At 42.7% G+C, this 19,101-nt stretch overlaps 1 protein-coding gene across 9 annotated transcripts in view; it reads right to left on the bottom strand.

The window, feature by feature from the left end:
* The window catches only part of Sap130 (Sin3A associated protein 130), an 84,084-nt gene that overhangs the window by 28,620 nt on the left and 36,363 nt on the right, over window positions 1-19,101 (bottom strand). For 5 of the 9 annotated variants that reach the window (XM_029471853.1, XM_021150423.2, XM_021150425.2 and 2 more), the window contains 5 exons: window positions 15,357-15,498; window positions 12,578-12,699; window positions 9,227-9,529; window positions 7,628-7,805; window positions 418-522 (listed from right to left, as the gene is read on the bottom strand). In XM_029471853.1, the coding sequence (XP_029327713.1) occupies window positions 418-522; window positions 7,628-7,805; window positions 9,227-9,529; window positions 12,578-12,699; window positions 15,357-15,498 (850 nt within the window). The remainder of the gene's footprint in view (window positions 1-417; window positions 523-7,627; window positions 7,806-9,226; window positions 9,530-12,577; window positions 12,700-15,356; window positions 15,499-19,101) is intronic. The other 4 variants (XM_021150426.2, XM_021150420.2, XM_021150427.2 and 1 more) reach the window with 3 other exon arrangements.

Here is a 19,101-nt window from a genome sequence, read left to right as displayed (position 1 = left end):
AATGTTTCAGATTCTTTTTGGCTTCGAAGCTTCAGGGATCCAGCTGTTTGTCACCCAGTGCTTGGTTTTACATGGTTGCTAAGGAACAGAACTCAGACAGCCACCTCTCCTGCTCCATGATGCCATTAAAAAAAGGGACAATTGAGTGTTTATCATGGCATATGCTTTAAACATTTCACTTAAATATTCAGCACACTCTAGAGTAGATGTTAACTATATGGAGTGTGTTCACTTTATATATATATCCTACACATGGTAACTGGCGAGGCTGAGGAGGTGTTCAGGTCATGAAACTGGAAAAGCCATTATAAAGAGGCAGCAAAATCCCCAAACTCGTGGGCAGTTGCTCATAGTAAACTCTTTGCTACACAATGATGCATAATTTAAAGTAACAGTGATGAGAAGAGATGCGCTCACCCTGCAGGTCTAGGTGACCCAGAAGCACTCCGCATAGAGCTTTCTACTCGAGGACTAGCCACGTCAGGAGGCTGAGGAGGGAGGAGAGTTTTCCGGACTGCCATTCTGAAAGAAATGAGACAAACCCAGAAAATAGCAGTCCGATACATTTGCCAAACACAGCTTCTAAACAGTGCAACGAACGACGAGGCTTGCCCAGCACAGCCGATAAACAGTACAATGACAAGGTCTCTGTATGTAACCCTGGCTGGACTGGGAGTCATTATGTAGACCAAGTTAGCCCCAAATTTGCTTTGGTCATCCAGCTTCGTCTTCCTGAATAACAGAATCACACGTGCAGATCATCACACCCATCAATTATGTTTCACTTGGCTTTTTTTCCCCCAGTTTTTCCCCCTTTTCTTGAAACAGTCTTGTTATGTAGTTTAGGTTGGCCCTGAACTCTGGATTCTGTTTTTTTTTTTTTTTTTTTTTTTTTTTTTTTTTTGGTTTTTTCGAGACAGAGTTTCTCTGTATAGTCCTGGCTGTCCTGGAACTCACTCTGTAGACCAGGCTGGCCTTGAATTCAGAAATCCACGTGTCTCTGACTCCCGAGTGCTGGGATTAAAGGTTTGTGCCACCACCGCCCGGCAAGGATCCTCCTGTCTTACTTAACCTTCTGAGAAAATGAGGTCGCAGATGTGTGTTACCACACTAAGCTTCAATGGCTTTTTAGAAAATATAGCAAGTTCCTTCCTAATTGGTACTTACTTTCTGCTATAAACTTCAAAGGGCAACCACATAGTGACCATGAGTTACTTTGAGCGTGTGACACTTCCTTTCTATCGCTTGTTATTATTAAAGCCCATTTTAAGGTGTTCACAATCATTATTCTGCCTTCTATGCTGAGAGAGATGAGAGCCAAGTTTTGGAGGCCCCATAAAGTAACTGAGCAAGGAAGAATCAGAGCGCTCCTGTGCTGTGTAACAGAGGCCACAGAGGGCTTCTGGCTTCAGCGGTATGGATGGTAGAGAGACCTTAATACATTTAGTTTGAAAATAGTGGTGGGACCAGGTGCCAGCTGAGAATGGACGAGGGGGAAAAAGGCTAGAATTCAAGTCTACCATTTCCAGTGCCTACTTACTGAGCTCACAAAGGGTGACCACCAGTCAGCCTGGCTCCTGGGAAGAGACTAATTATCTGCTTATCAATTATTGATCCTGGAAGAAGCAATAACTATATAAAAAGTTGGAACTAAGAAACTTTTATTTTTTATACTATTGTGATTTTTTTAAAGAAACATACTGTCTTACTGTATGTACCACGGTGTATGCTTCCTTCTACCATATGCATTTGTTCTAAGGATGAAACAAAGATCATCAGCTGTGCCTTTACCTGCTGAGGCCTCTCTCTGGGCCTTATCAACCTTTAGATAAAGTAACAACTTCCATAGCACAGAACAAACAAAACACGATTATGTGTGTTCAGTTGAACTAATAAAGATTAGGTATACAAAATTCTTAATCTTTTTATATATAAAAACAACTTTACTTGAAAATAGGTTCTTAGTGTTATTATTTTGTGTACTGCTTGCATATATGTCTGTATACCTTATTTGTGTCTAGTGCCTTGGGAGGCTGGAAGAGGGCATCAGATCTCCCGAAATTTACAAATGGATTTACAAATGGCTGGGTGTTAGGAATTGAACCTGGGTCCTTTGGAAGAGCAGTCAGTGTTCTTAACCACTGAGCCATCTCTCCAGTCCAGTGTGAACAGGTCTTTGAAAGTGCAATTAAATAAACACCTTGAGTAAGATCATTGTAAATTCAGGGTGTTTCCTAAATGTAATCACTAGTGCTTTAAGATAGAACAGAGACACTGCGATGGACACAAAGGGAAGGCCATTCCATACAGAGAGAGACTAGCATGATATGTCTAGCCAAGGGATGTAAAGAAGTGCCACCAGGAGCCAGGACATACACCCCAACACTGCCAACATCATTAGGATATATATATATATATATCCTATATATATATATCCTTTTAGGATATATATATATATCCTAAAAGATGCGTGCAAAATACATACAAATAAAACAGTCCTTGCACATGGGAGGTGAAAACAGGCTCGTCGGGGTTGAAGGCTGTTCTTGGCTATGAGGGGATATAGATGGCGTGATCTCCAGCACTCAGAAATTAAGTGGTGCTGTATGCCAATCTTCCCAGCACTCCTGACACGGAAGCAGGAGGATTAGAAGTGCAAGGTCATCCTTTGCTAGTTTGAAGCCAGCCTGAGATACTCAAGATTCTGGGAGAATCCCCTGGAAAGAGTTTCGTCAGGGCCAGCACATAGAAGCTATGTTCCCAAGGTGGCCAGGGCTGAGCCTCATGCTCACAAGCTTGGTAGTGCCTAAGAGTCTTCCGGGTAGTACTGGTCATGAAAGTATGAAAGGTTCGTGAAGAGCAACTGAGGCTTGGCACCAGGAGAGGTGCAATGGAAAGAAGATGAGAACTGGTACTAGGCGGCAGGGCCAAAGAGAGCCCAGCTGAGGCTACTGGTGAAAGTATAGCTCAGCTGCAGCAGAGACCCCAGCATTTTGGAGATGCCAGTGCCTGGCTGGGACGACCACCGAGAACAGCAGCAGCAGCAGTGGAATGGAGGCCTCTTGAGCCTATGAGATGAGCTATGTGTGCCGTGGATGGCAGAGCCAGAGAGGTGGTAAAGCTTAAGGTTTTTGGAGCATGGAGGCTTGTGAGGCCCAGATGTCTGATCCCAAGCTCTGACAGAGTTGGACTTTGATTTTTATTCTGATTTGACTGTAACTGTGCCTTGGTTTTTCCTTCTTGGAGTAAGAAAGCATAAAGATGATGATGATGATGGCGATTATATTCATAAGCCCACATTTGAGAAACCTATTTTAAAGAGACAACTTTTAAAGTGAATGTTTCAAGAGTGTGGGCCTTTTAAGGTATTTAGGATTCACACTATTACATTAACTAGGAGATCCTGGGGATGAACAAGAAAGGAAAGGTTGCCTGTTCTGTGTCAAGCTGTCAAGGGACCAACTGTCCTGTTCTGTGTGTGTCAGTGTGACCCAAGCAGAGTGATGCAGGAAGAGAATCTCAATTGAGAAAATGCCTTCACTCAGACAGCCACAGGCAAGACTGCAAGGCATTTTCTTGACTGGGCAGGGCCAGCTCACTGGGCATGGTGTCACGCTGGGTCTATATATGTACGCCCTGGATGGTATAAGGATGCAGGCTGAGGAAGCTATGAAGAGCAGGCCTGTAAGAAGCATTTTTTCATGACCTCTGCTTCCTGCTGCTCTGAGTTCCAGCTCAGACCTCCCTTGATGATGGACTCTAGTTTCTGAGGTAAAATAAACCTGCTCTTCCTTCCCAAGTTGCTTTTCGTCATGATTTAATCACAGCAATAGAAACCGAGCTAGGACACATATCTAGACAATCCGTGGCACTTTTATAATATTTTATTTTTTGACTATTTATTTTTGTGTTGCTAGGGAATGAACCTAAGGTGTCACAAATGCCAGACAGAACTCTAGTGCTGACCTATTTCCAGCCCTACAGTGGTATTTTAGACAGCAATAAGAAGTTATAAGTACACGTGCACTCATTATAGAAAACTAGCCAAACTGAGTAGATGCCCACACAAATAAACAGTGCTGTGTAAAGATTCTATTTACTGGCTCAACACTTGAAATAATTTGTCTTTTGCTCTCTTTGGGAGGCGGCTTTGTTCATTCTCTGATATGCAGAAGGCTGTCTCTGTGGACCTTTTCTGTCAATGAAAATGTTTACATAGCAGAAGAAATGGACTGGGCAAACACAGACAGCCCCTCACTTACATGGAGTGAAAGAGGAAGCGGCAGGTAGTGGGTCAGCACAGGTCCAAGAGGATTTTTTGTTTGTTTGTTTGTTTGCTTTGGGGTTTCTGAGATAAGGTTTCACCTTGTAGCCTTGGCTGTCCTAGAACTCACTTTGTAGACTAGGTTGTCGTCAAGCTCACAGATATCCACTTGCCTCAGCCTCCAGGGTGCTGGGGTTAAAGGTGTGTACCACTGCCATCCAGCTCCCATCAGTACATTTTTTAAAAAACACAGCAATATACAATTTACAATTGTAAATACACAATGCTAGGATACAGCTCAATGTTAGAGTGCTTCTAGCATGAGAAAGGTGTTGTCCCAGCACCAAGCCCTCCCCACCCCCAAACCAAAAAACCATTTCCCCCTCAAAATAAAAAGTGATGATTTAAGAGTGAGGAAGAACCTTTCTTGAACAGGCAATGAAGGAGAGGAGTGGGTACACCAGAGAGGAGACCTAATTATTCCCTGGAGTAAAAATTAGGGTGGTGGAGCACTAGATATTTTGAGTGGCAGGTGGTAAGGCCTGCTCCTTTAACATAACTGCAGCCATTTTGTATTCAGTCTCCATTCTGCTCATAAGGTGAAATTAAGTTCTGGCTCTTAGACTCCACTTCTCAGAAGTAATTATCAATAGCTGACACTAAAAAATATTTACTAATAAGCCCAAAATTTGGATGAATCACTTGTACCCTATTATCTCAAATGTTCTGAAATTCCCCTGTTTACCACCTGTCCACCACCCTCCTTAGCTCACTCAGGACCCAGCTTAAAGATTGACTGATAATACTTTGTCCAGTTAGCCAAAAATGTTTTACCACTTCAATGCTTGCCTTCGAATCTTTGAACCTGGTTTTCATATAAAAAGCCTGCCCTGAGGACAGACTGGTGCCACAATTAAGTTGTTCCTTCTTGTGCCCCTGGATATCCACTATTATGGTGTATGATTTGTGTGGCAATTCCCAGACCCCAACAACAGGCAACATTACTAGCTGCAGCTGTGAAAACTCTCTCCTTTATTTTTCTGTATAGATTTATGTCTGAGCATGCATATATGCGTGCCATGGCATGTGTGTGAAGACCAGAAAACAACTGTTTTGTTTTTTTTTTAAATGTGCAAGTGCATGGGTGTGAGGGTGACAGATCCCCTGAAACTGGAGTTACAGACAGTCTTGAGCTGCCATGCGGGTGCTGGGAATTGAACCTATGGCCTCTGGAAGAGCCGCTCTTACTCACTAAGCCATCTCTCCAGCCCCCAGAAGACAACCTTTAAGTCAGTTCTCACCTCCCAGCTTGTGGGGTAGGGGCTTTTGATTGTGTTACTTTGCCCCACACTCCAGGCTTGTGAGTTTCTAGGCAATCCTCCTGCCTCCACCCTCCACTGTAGGAATTCAGAATTCACAGACGCATGCCACAGGATTCAGATTTTTACAGAGGTTCCAGGGTTCTTGGGGGGTGGGGTGGGTCAGACAGCTACAGCAAGTGCTCTTTACCCACCCAGACATCTCTCTGGCCTTGGTCTCTTTCGAATGCTCTGTCCAGGCTGGCCCTCCCTACTCATGATTCCCTGCCATCGTAGGTAGCATGCATGTGCCACCACACCCAGAAGGACATTCTCTCAACCATTTCTTTCTCAAAAAAGTAAAGAGCAAGTTCAGCAAGAGCCATCTCTCTGGGCCTGTCTTTTGTTTTTATTAAGGTTGTGTCACCATGGGCTGAACTGAGCTTTTAAAAAGAACTTTACAAAGTATTCATAATAAACAAAGCCAGTAACTCTGGTCCACGCAAACAACTCCAGAGCTTAACGCCCCTCTGGCCCTCACTCCAGTCAGTCAAGCCTGCCTTGCAGTTTACTTTTCCAGTGCTGATGGCATCACCCTGGCTCTGGAAGCAGGAGTGCTCACACCCCACTGTACTCTATGACACAGGGCTTCCTACACTGGAAGGCATCTGAGCACACAATACTGCTTGTCACTAAAAAGGAATCTCAATATGCTTGAAAAACTGCTTATTCCTAGCAACAATTTATGTTTGATGAGAAAAAAAATATACAAGGTTCACATTAAAGAAACCCCAAGATATATCCAAGGAGTTAATTACAAGCTATATTAACATTTTCAGGATTGTGTGTGTGTGTGGTGTTTTTGTGAACCTGGTGTAAATTGGAGTCATTTAAGAGAGAGAACCTTGGGCTGGAGAGATGGCTCAGTGGTTAAGAGCACCGACTGCTCTTCCAAAGGTCCTGAGTTCAAATCCCAGCAACCACATGGTGGCTCACAACCATCTGTAATGAGATCTGACGCCCTCGTCTGGTGCATCTGAAGACAGCTAAGGTATACTTAGATATAATAATAAATACAAAAAAAAAAAAAAAAAAAAAAAAAAAAAAAAAAAAAAAAAAAAAAAAAAAAAAAGAGAGAACCTCAGCTGAAAAAAACCTTGCCATAATACTGACTGACAGGCAAGTCTGCATTTTCTTGATTAATGATTGATATGGGAGGGCTGGCTTACCATGAGCCCCTGGGTTGTATAAGAGCATGCTGAACAAGCCGGGAAGCAGCACTTCTCCATGATCTCTGCTTCAGTTCCTGCTGCCAGGCTCCAGTCTTGTGTTCCTGCCCTGACTTCCTTCAAGATGGGCTGTGATGTGTAAGCCAAGCGAATACTTTCTTCCCAGGTTGCTTTGGTTATGGTCTTTACTACAGCAACAGAAGCAAACTGAAACCTCTAGGGCTAGAGAGAACCCCTAAAGCACACAGTATACAATATATACTTGGGATGGTCATCTCTTGACTGAAAAGAGTCTTAATGTTCTAGTCTGAGCAGGACGCAGTTTACTGAGAGTAACTGTTTTGGAGACTTTTTGTTGTTGTTTTTTGTTTTGTTTTGTTTTCTGTTTTTTTTCGAGACAGGGTTTCTCTGTGTAGCCCTGGCTGTCCTGGAACTCACTCTGTAGACCAGACTGGCCTTGAACTCAGAAATCTGCCTGCTTCTGCCTCCCAAGTGCTGGGATTAAAGGCGTGCGCCACCATGCCCGGTGAGACCATTTTTATTTAAAATAAAATTTACATCTGCGAGTGTTTTGCTTGCACGTGCAGCATGCACATTCCTAGTGTCTAGAAGAGAGCAGCAGATCCCCTGGAATTGTGGCTGTAACTGTGGCTATGTTTGTGAATGCTATATTGGTGCATCTTGTAAGGATAAGAGCAGAGCATGCTTGTGACTGCTGCACCTTCTCTCTAGACCTTGGAGGAAACTCTGAAGTGTAAGAGATGAAAGTGAGCTGTTCCCTGCATTGGATGTAAGAATCTACTATTTATGCCAAATACACTTCTGAGGCTACTCACCCATCTGTGGCAGGTTTCTTCCGCAGTATGCTTGGCCGGGGAGAAGAGCCCTGGGCTGGTGTGTTGGTGCTAGCACTCTGACTGTGTGTCTGGACCACTGTGGTTGCCGCTGGAGCAGCACTGAATGGGTTGCTAATAGGGTTGGCTACAATTGTAGCTCCATCTGCCAACACCACTGCTGAAAGACAAGTGAGGCCAGGAGAGAGAAGCACAACATTTATCTAAATGCCACATCCAACACAAACACCACCGAGACACGGGGTATCGGTATTCACCAGAAGCAAGGGTGCCTAGCATAGGAAGTCTTGTGTTTGATCCTTAGAAAAACCTCTATTCTCAAGAGAGAAGAAACAGCATGAGGCTTACAAGGCACACTGGAAAGTCAGCAAGCCCATCAATGCAGATTACAACACCACATATCACTTTTCTCACGTGTGTGGGTGGACCATCAGCCTATAGGTATGACCGCCTTAGTCTCCCCACTACTGTTATGTTTGCTATACAGTACTACTCTCTTATCCTTTTGAAAATACATTAAAAAAAAAAAAAGACCCAACTAACCAATCAGTACTTTAAGCACAATGACTCATTCCGTTTTATGATTCTTCTACTAGTATTTTGTCCTGAACATTAATAATATTATTAATATTATGAAGATAACGTTAAGGTTCTGCTTACATACAACTCTGAAGAAAATGACAAACTAAATGGGAACAATGGAAGGGAATTTTGCTCTTTCACTTGAACTTTTTCCAGAGCTCCTTTGACTGAGCACAAACGCAGATTAGGACGTTCACACATGCTATTCCCAAGATTCATTCCTAGTCTCACGTTACGTGTGTAGGAGTTTTGACTGCATATATGTTTAAAAACTGTGTGTGTGCACGAAGGGCAAGAGGCGGGGTGGGACCCCCCGGAATGAACAGGGCTGTTAGTTGCTACACAGGTGCTGGGTATCAAGCCTGGATCTTCTGGCAGAGCAAGCAGTGCTCAGAGCTCTGAGCCATCTCTCAGGCTTTTCTTTTTTTCTTTTTAATTAATCTTTTTTTTTTAAACACTCCAGACTTTACTCACCTCCCGGTCCACCCTCCAACCGTTCCACAGCCCATACCTCATCCCTGCCAAGGCTTTTTTTTTTTTTTTTTTAAAAAGACAGGATATCTCACTGTGTAGCTCTGGCTGTCCTTGAATTCACTATGAAGACCCGGCTGCCTCTGATCTCGCAGAAATCTACCTGCCTCTGCCTCTCAACCTCTGGGTTTAAAGGTATGAACCACCTTTTGGGGCTCACATATACATTTTTAATGTGAATCTGTAAGTAAATTCTAAGCAACTCATCTTACAAAGGCAAAACTAAATCCTGAAGAATTACCTGAGGTTACAAAGCCTGATAGTGGCAGAGCCAAGAGTAAAACCCAGGCAGACTTCTTCCATGCATTTGTTTTAAAACTCCGCTGTTTTGTTCTGTGTTTACACAAATAACAGTGCTCCTGTGGTTTTCTCATTCTGCTGAGGACTGGCCCCAGGTTGTGAGTCTGGCTTCTGATTGCCCCCCCCCTATATTTTAGGTCCCCCCTTTCATCAAAGAGTTAAACTTACCTGAGGTTTTCCCCTCAGGCTGTGGCTGCTGATTACCCATTGCTGCTGGCTGAAGCCCCTGAGTGTTGATTGGGGCTGCTGAATGGATTCCTTGGGTGCCAATTGGTGCTGGCTGGATCCCTGATGTCCCAATGGGGGCTGGCTGGATTCCCTGTGTACTGATGGGTGCTGGTTGGATCCCCTGGATATGTCGGGCATGTGAAGCATCCACTGTCATCAGCTGCATGGGGTTCAGGTGGACTGTAGATGCTACACCAACACCAGTCTGAGCTGTGATGGTGGAGTTTGGGGCTTGAGCAGAAACTGAAAATAACACAGAAGGTCAGCTCCAGATACACACAGAGGTAACAGCAAAGTGACCAGTTTCCTCACTGGGTAAGGGGTAGGGGGTGTATCTGAGTAGCAGAGCATTTTCACCTAGCATGAATCAAGGCTCAGGGTTCAGTCCTCAGCTGCTATTAGACTCCTTACAGAAAACTCTGTACACAGAATTGTTTTTCTTTTTTATTACCTACCAATTTCTTTTTGCCAAATTATCAGGAATACAATGGAATGAGAAAGTTGGGCTGATACTGATGATCTTAGTACTTAGGAGGATGATGCAGGAGGATTGTTCTAAGTTCTAGGTGAGTCGGAGTTACATAGTGAATTCTAGGTCAGCCTGGACTACATTTTAAGAGTCAGTCTTTTTTTTTTTTTTTTTTTTAAAGATTTATTTATTTATTATATGTAAGTACACTGCAGCTGTCCTCAGACACTCCAGAAGAGGGCATCATACTTCATTACTGATGGTTGTGAGCCACCATGTGGTTGCTGGGATTTGAACTTGGGACCTTCGGAAGAGCAGTCGGCGCTCTTAAGCACTGAGCCATCTCGCCAGCCCCCTTAAGAGTCAGTCTTAAAAATAATCTCCCAGATTACAAATATTAGCTAGACAACAGTGCTAAAAGAATAAAAAACTTCTAAAATAACCCATGTGTTAACCAGGTCACAAATCTTTGCTTTAATTGATAGAAATATTGTCAAAGGCACTTCTAATTATGTGTGTCTCTGTGTGGGTGTGTGCACACATGTGGATTCTCTTGGAGGCCAGAAGCACTGGATCCCCTGGAGCTGGAGTTATGGGCAGGTATGAGCTGCCTGCCCCAGGAGGCTGTGTCCTCAGTAAGAGCAGTGCACACTCCACCACTGAGCCACTGCTCCAGCCCCCAACCCCATAAGAGAATTCTTATTGGAATAACCAGGAAGGGGTAGAACCTATTTCCAAGTTTATGAAATATTTAGAGTGCCTGAAATTTGAAACCAGTACTGTTCAAACTGGGAATATCAGGTCACATATAATTTTCAGTTGTCCAGTAGCCTCACTGAAAACCACAAGTGGGAGCCACAGAGATGGTGCAGTCAGTGGTGACCAGGACACACTGCTCTTGAAGAGGAGTGGGCTTCCTTCCCAGCACCCATGTCATTTGGCTCACAGTCCCCTGACACTAAAACTCCAGTGTACCTGATGCCCAGATTTGGACACCTTGGGTTCCAGCACTCACAACACAGGCACCCTCCCACCCCCATCATTAAAAACAAAAATAATCAATAGTAAAGAGGGGTCTGGAGAGACAGCTCAGCAGTTTGACCCAGTACCATGTTTGGTGACTCAAAACCATCTGACTGCAGCTTTAGAAGAGCTGAAGCCAGCTTCTGGCCTCCGTGGGCATCTGTGCTCACATACATGTAATATTCACACACACACAAATAAACAACAAAATAAACATTTAAAAATACCATCTCAGTGACAAAATAATACATAGCTCAGCAACTCAGTGTGGTGATTCATGTCTGCAATCCCAACACACTGAAGGGGAGGATCAAAGTTCAGGGTCATCCCCCATTACACAGCATGTCAGCCCCAAATACAGGGGGTCTTGTTTCCAAGTAACACAAACAGGGCGAGGACATGGCTCAGCAGGTAAAGGGCACTTATGGCTGGGCCTGATTATTAAGTTCTACCCCCAACAGGGGAAAGAACCCACTCCCACAGTTATTCTCTGCCCCCAAGACTCACTCTACAGCACACACATACATATGATGGAGTGTGGTGGGGACATGTGGTGGCTGGAGGATAATACCCTATGTGGGTCTTGGGGATTCAACTCAGGTCAGGGACTTGGCATCAGTACCTTTACCCACTGAGCCATCTCTCCTGCTCAGGCTTTTGTTTTTTAAAGACAGGATCTTTGTATCCCAGGCTGGACTCAAACTTGCTATGTAGTAGACAACCTTGAAGTTTTGACTCCCCATGCTCTTCAGTGTTCAGAATTTTGGCACAAACCACCAAGCTTGGTTTACGTGGAGCTCTGTGCGTGCTGGGCAAATGCCCTACCAACTGAGCCACATCCTCATCTTCATCCCGATTTTTTTTCTTGGACTGGGTCATGCGGAATAACACAGGTAGGTCTAGAAGCTGCTATGTAATCCAGGCTAATATTGAAGGTGGGACCTCCTCCCTCAGCTTCCTATGTGCTGGGATTCTATCCTATATAATATAACTCTACACCTGGCTCACTCTGGACAAGGCTTTTTGAGATCTGGGGAAAAAGTTATACAAACTCAAAGCTAAGAATTTTGTCTAGGGACAGAGAGTTGGTGAAGCAGTTGAGTGCCTCCTGTTCATGCTGCTTATCAATGCTGGCAGCTCCAGCTCACAGGAATCTGACACACTTTTGACTTCTCTAGACACTCAGACACATGTTGTATATAGACTTACACATAAATAAACCTTACAAAAAGAAAAAATAAAAAAATTTGCTAGGCATGGTGGGGTACACCTTTAATCCCAGTACGTGGGAGACATAGGCAGACATCTCTGAGAGTTCAAGGAAAGATGACCTTGAGTTCTAGACAGGACTGCTACAAAGAGAAACATTGACTCAAAAAGCCAAAACCCAAACCCCAAAACAACCACTCCCCCAAAAATACCCAAACCCAAAACAAAATTCACACTGACTTTGTCTGGATTATATGATAAATCAGTATTTACAAATCAGGTTGGCCAACTAAAACATAACAAGACTTAAAACCAACCTGCAGAATACAACTTTATTCATAGAAAGTATGATATTATTTTAAGGCACACGCTTATTCTCAGGGATGTTAAAACTATTCAAATATCACAAATAAGAAACCGCCCTTCACAGATCATATAAATGGTGATTCAAGGCACTTGCAGTCTTACATGATATGCATCTGGCAAGAAGCTAGAACCACAGTCTCCCTTACTGAAATAGCAGATCAGTTTCTTTCTCTCTGCTGACAAAAGTGACAATGTGCAAGAGCTCCTTCAGTGTACTCGCATACCTGGGTACTGCCGGATAGTGGACACAGAGCTGGTGATGGGGGTGTAGGTGTGTGCAGCCAGCGGGTAGGCAGAGGGTGGGTAAGTTGGCAAGAAGTACTGGAACTGAACAGGAACGGAAGGTCTAGAATACAGCACAGATTACATGAAACAGAGTTATTTTCTTCCAAGGATCCCCCAGACTCTGCTGACGTATTGCACGCCACTACACAGATTCTCCCAAGTGTCCAAATCTTGCATCAAAGGACAAAACCAAGAAGCTGTAAACAAGAAAATGGTTACTGTTAGGACCCATGTCAATTAATGCCAACAGCAGTCTCTGTAGATGACTTTTTAGAACTTTATGGGGCTGGAGAGATGGCTTAGTGGTTAAGAACACTGACTGCTCTTCCGAAGGTCCTGAGTTCAAATCCCAGCAACCACATGGTGGCTCACAACCATCTGTAATGAGATCTGATGCCCTCTTCTGGAGTGTCTGAAGACAGCTACAGTGTACTTACATATAATAATAAATACATCTTAAAAACAACAACAACAACAACAACAAAAAACTTTACAGATGTTTTCTGAGAAAGACAATTACCAAAACAAATGACAAAACCCCAGGAGATGGAACATTCATTTAATTTAAGTCCAAGATTTTGAGATGACCATGTGGTATCATAACAAGATCCCTTCTCTAGCCAATCAATCAACCAATGAACTACTACACTCGAAACCAGACAGTTATGTTGTTTTTGTTGGAAAATGTAATCAAACATGCAAAAAAAAAAAAACAAAAAAACAAAACCCAAACAAACGTAATTTATAGAAATTAGTTCAGAGAAAGAAATGAGATTTACTTTGTTTTTCTGAACTTAATACTTTCTTGATATCAAAAATGGTCAGGGAAAGTATGAGAAAAGACAACAAACAAATTTTACTTGATACTTAGACCAAAGAATTGTACACCAAACTGAATTCCGTAGAGCAACAAGTCCTTCACAGCCACTGCTTGTCATAGGGAGAAAAGAGTAACACACTTTCTATTCATGCTTTACATACTTAAAATCAAAAAAGCAACGATTTGAAGTAGTTTAAAATATTTTCAAAAACATTGCACACCCTTCATGAAATAAATAAGTCTTAAAATAGGACGAGAACTTTTACTCACTGCACTGCACACAGAATGGAATGAAACCTATCAGAAAATGCCAGGTAAGGCAGGACAAGACAAGGATGCTCACTGTCTCCACTGACACTGCAGTTTAATATTCTTACTTACTTATGTGTGTGGGTCTTTGGTCTGCATGTGTGCATGTGTACCACGGAGGCCAGAGCAGGTCTGAGATTCCTTGGAGGTACAGTTACAGGTGGTTGCAGGCTGCCATGTGGGTGCTGGGAACTGAACTCAGATCCCCTGAAGAGCAGCCAGCCCCTAAGTGCTGAGCCATCCCACTAATATGCTATTGAAAACTCTGGCTACTTTCTAAAATAAATAAAAATGAAGAGATAATGTTTATATGATAATTGTCCTGCCTATTTGTAGATGAAATGCTTGATTTGGAAATCTAAGAAAACATACAAAGTTTTAGAGCTAATAAGAACATTTAGCTTGGTAGATAGACATTAAAGCATTATATTAAGTAAAACCATTAAGTATTTTTAAAAGTTTTACACTGTTGGCAAAGGAATACAGATATGGAATGGGGTTGAACTGCAAGTGGCAGCATGTCTTCAAATGTCACTCACTTCTGACCTTTGACTACCGCAAAGGCATGGAGGACCAACAATCGATAGATAAAGCCAAAGTTTGAAATGCAGGTCTCCAAACTATCCCAAAGCCCCCTGGAAAACAGCAGAATCCTGGGCTAGGGTGGAAGGGAGATGGCGCATCCCACAAGTATGGTCTTAAGGGCATCCCAAAAGAGAGCATTTTCACTCCACACAAATGGCAGCAATGAATAAAACTAAATCCCTAGCCTGCTAATTAGTAAAACTACATTCACAGGCTCAAACTGATTAAAAGTCAAAGTTGTTGATATCGATGCAGGGTTTCACTACGTCATCCTGGCTGTCCTGGAATTCTTTACGTAGACCAAGCTGGCCTCAAACTCAGAGATTTGATTGCCTTTGTCTCCCAAGTGCTGGTTAAAGGCATGTGCCATCACACTTGGCAGTCTCGGTATTTTACACAGGCTCTTAAGCATCTTACCTGAGTCTACTGTTTCCCTGCACTGTATCCACTTTGCAATAAAACAACAATGACAACAACAACAACAACAACAAACTAGTACTTCTTTAGCTTGTTCACAACAAACAAACAAACAAAAACAAACAAACCAACCCAAAAACAACAACAAAAAAACCACTCCAAAAATGTACAGCCTCAATCTAATGGTGAGGATACAATATGACAAAGCCAAACTGATATTCTACAATATAACTGGCCTGTCAATGAGACAATGAAGGTGTGGAAAGGAGAACGAATAGCTACACAATCACTTCAATTATCCGTAATTGCTTACAAGAATATATTGCTCTTAGGAGAAACAAACATAAGTACTTATGTAAAAAGATTATGATCTTGCAACCCATATTCTAAAAATGGTCAAAAAACAAAACACCAAACCCAAAAACAAAAGAAAATTTAACACATCCAAGAAATAGTTACTAGAATACCCACCAGAAGAATAATGGTTTTCATAACTCTATGAAATACAAACTCAATAGTGTATTATTTTCAGAAGGGAAAGCAAAACAATACCATGAGATAAGGGCAACTGAGACATTGCCTCCTACCTGTTGTCATTTCGGGTTTCCATGGCCACTGGATTTGGAGAGGCCCGATGGCCGGAAATGGGAATCAGGCTACTCCTCTCTGGAGGGTAATCAGGCTGGATCCGAGGGGAAGTGTGTGTGATCTGCTGGGGCACCACCTTAGCTAGAGATGATAAAGGATCAATTCCATTACTACCCACGGGTGAGCCAGACATGGTGAGTAGTATCATTATAAATGCCAGGCCTTTTACTTTCAGCCTGGCTTTTTGGGGATCCCAAGATTGAACTAATTAGAGGCTTAAGAAACTCACCGATGTGCAAGCAAGAGGATTTCTAGAATTACTATAAAATATGAGCATGGTGGTGTGAACTTGAGAGAAGGAGACAGTCTTCCCTTGGAAGATAAAAAATGGGGGGATGCCTGAGGCTCTTGGGCCAGCTCCAGATGAGTAAGAAACCCTGCTCAAAATATAAGGTGGATGACTCTCGGGAAACAACTCAAGTTGACTTCTAGTCTCCACAACCATCTGTGTGTACATGCACATGCACACATACAACCCAATCATGCCACACACACACATACACACACACACACACACACCCTTCAGCAAAATATTTTGATATAAAATGGCAATGATTTTGGAAGAAATTAGAGGATAGTCATAATGCATCTTGGGATAGCTCTCCTATGAAAACTGAGGGTGATTAACTGTTCTATTCTTCCTTCTGCTATAGCAAAGTTAACTTCAACTTTTTACGGTACAGAATACATTCAAGTACAGTTTGATGAGAAGTCAAATCTGGGTTGGTGAGATGGCCCAGTAGTAAGGGCACTTGTCTGGAAGCCTGATCTTTGGGAACCACTCATATAGTGACAAAAGAGAACTTACTCCTCCAAGACATCTCCTGTTGCCATATAGACATACAAAATAATTAGTCAAGTCCAAGAAAGTCTGTATACTCAGGAGATTGTCATTCATTTTTCCTCTATTTCTTTTTTTTTTAATTAGGTATTTTCTTCATTTACATTTCAAATGCTATCCCAAAAGTCTCCCATATCCCCCTCCACTCCTACTTCTTGGCCCTGGTGTTCCCCTGTACTGTGGAATATAAAGTTTGCAAAACCAAGGGGCCTCTCTTCCCAATGATGGCCAACTAGGCCATCATCTGTTACATATGCAGCTAGAGACACGAGCTCTGGGGGTACTGGTTAGTTCATATTGTTGTTCCACCTATAGGGTTGCAGACCCCTTCAGCTCCTTGGGTACTTTCTCTAGCCCCTCCATTGGGGGCCCTGTGATCCATCCAATAGCTGACTGTGAGTATCCACTTCTGTGTTTGCCAGGCACCGGCATAGCCTCACATGAGACAGCTATATCAGGGTCATTTCAGCAAAATCTTGCTGACGTATGCAATGGTGTCATCGTTTGGAGGCTAATTATGGAATGGATCCCCGGGTGTGGCAGTCTCTAGATGGTTCATCCTTTTGTCTCAGCTCCAAACTTTGTCTCTGTAACTCCTACAATGGGTGTCTTGTTCCTAATTCTAAGAAGGGCAAAGTGACCATACTTTGGTCTTCGTTCTTCTTGAGTTTCATGTGTTTTGCAACTTGTATCTTGGGTATTCTAAGTTTCTGGGCCCTCTATTTCTTAATGCCAAATATATATGGCAAGTTAATATTAAAAGTCAAATTCAAGAGGTGGAAGTGGCTCACCACTTAAGAGCACCCACATGGTGGCTCACAACCATCAGTAGCCAAACTGCAGGTGATTCAACATTCTTTTCTGGTCTCTGTGGGCACTACACACTCAAGTAGTATACATACATACATACAAGTCAGCAAAATGCTTATATACACAAAAACAACTAATTCTTTAACCAATAACAGTGGAGAACTCCTTCACCAGGATCTCGCTGGGTGGGTTGGCCTGATCCTCCCCTCCATGAATGCTCTTCAAGTCTCCAGAACAAGCCTGAGCCCACATCGAGTGCCCTGGACTAGTCCTGCCACTCCTGCCTCTAGCCTTCCACAAGTCCCCCTCCTTATCTGGCTGCAACCTACAGGCCCTTCTCATGACATAGCCCACCTTTCTTTCCAGTTGGATCCTGTACATCCTTCATCAGGGCCTGGTGTCTGTCTTGTGCATGCACCTTCTCTAACTGCCTGATCTACCCCCAAATCCAGGCTTATACCAGGACACATATCATGTATGCCAGCCCAGGTTCCCATGTCTACCTAACTTCATTCCACTGAAGCCATATCCAACCTCAAGGCCTAACCTGGCCTGCATATCCTAGATTCTGCCTCAACCTACTCTGCTCATATAGGACTGAGAAGTAACAAAAAAGTCCACATACTTAGATCTAATCATAAAAATACAAACAATACATAAGATCAAGGTATTATCTACCCCAAATTCATCAGTCCTACAGTAATGGTCGCAAATGAGAACTACCTAAAGATGAGGCCCAGGATGCCAAAAAACCATAAAAAACTTCATCGAAGAATTGAAAAAGACGACAAAAGCAGCTCAAGGGCCTTAAAGAGAATAAAATGCCTGCACGCACACAAGGCTCATAGAGAGGACAGAAAACCTGTCATTTGATAACTGATTTCAGTAAGTAGAAACACTGGCAACTCAAGGTGAAATGAAGATAGAACTGAAAATTCCAAACAGCGCTACTAGAAAACACAAAGGAAAGTCTTACAGGTAGACTGAATCAAGCAGAGTATCAGGACTTGAAGAAAAAGTAGAGAGGACCTAGAAGAAACAAGCAAAGAATATGAAAAGAAAACAAGCCAGGAAAGGAACATACAGGAAAGGCGGGACACCACGAAAAGACCATCCGTTTGAGGTAGAGAGCAGACAAGGGAAAGAATCCCAGGTCAAGGACACAGACCCACGGCCAACAAGAACACTGAAGAAAATGTCTCCAAACTAAAGAAGGACACACCCAAACAGATAAAAACAAGTACACACAAGACAAATAAACAAGACCCTTGGCCCAGTTATCCAAAAGAAAGAGAGAGGACCCAAACTAAAAGAATCATAAAAGAACAAAGAGACATCACAAAAGACACCCCTAAAGTTTAAAAATGTTATAAATACTTTCAAAATATGTTAGAAAACATAAATGTATAGATTTCTAGAAATAACCAACAAGAGATCAACAACCTAAGCAGACCCATAAAAATTGATATGGAAATTATCATAAAAACACTTCTAACTAAGAGAAGTACAGTCCAGAAAGAGTCACTACAGAAGTTCACCAGACTTTCCACTTACAGCCAGCTAGAAAGGAACAGAAAGAGGAGAACTCATCCACACTGAGTTACACATCACCTTTAACAAGGCCACACCTCCAAGTCCTTCCCAACAGCTCTATCAACTAGGGATGCTGAGCTCTCTGCTACTGCTCCAGTGACATGTTGGCTCACCTGGGGCCATGCTCCCTGCCACGATGGTTATGGTCTCTAAGCTTCTCCAGTTCTAGGCCTTCAATCAACTCTTCTATAGACTGTCTTGGTCATAGTGTCTTATCACAGTGAAAGAAAAGTAACTAAGAAAATTATGACCAAGCTGGCTTTACCTCAGAGATGCAGGGATGGTTCAACATATGCAAGTCAGTAAATTTAACAATCATAGTAATAAACTTAAAGACAAAATTTACATGATCATCTCAACAGATATAGAAAAAGCCTTTGATACAATTTAACATGCCTTCATGATAAAAGTCCTAGAAGGTATTACTAAATGAGATACAT

This window comes from Mus caroli, chromosome 18 (assembly GCF_900094665.2).
Source record: "Mus caroli chromosome 18, CAROLI_EIJ_v1.1, whole genome shotgun sequence".
NCBI lineage: Eukaryota > Metazoa > Chordata > Mammalia > Rodentia > Muridae > Mus > Mus caroli.
The sequence above is the reverse complement of the archived record's forward strand: the minus strand, read 5'-3'. Positions and strand labels throughout refer to the sequence as shown.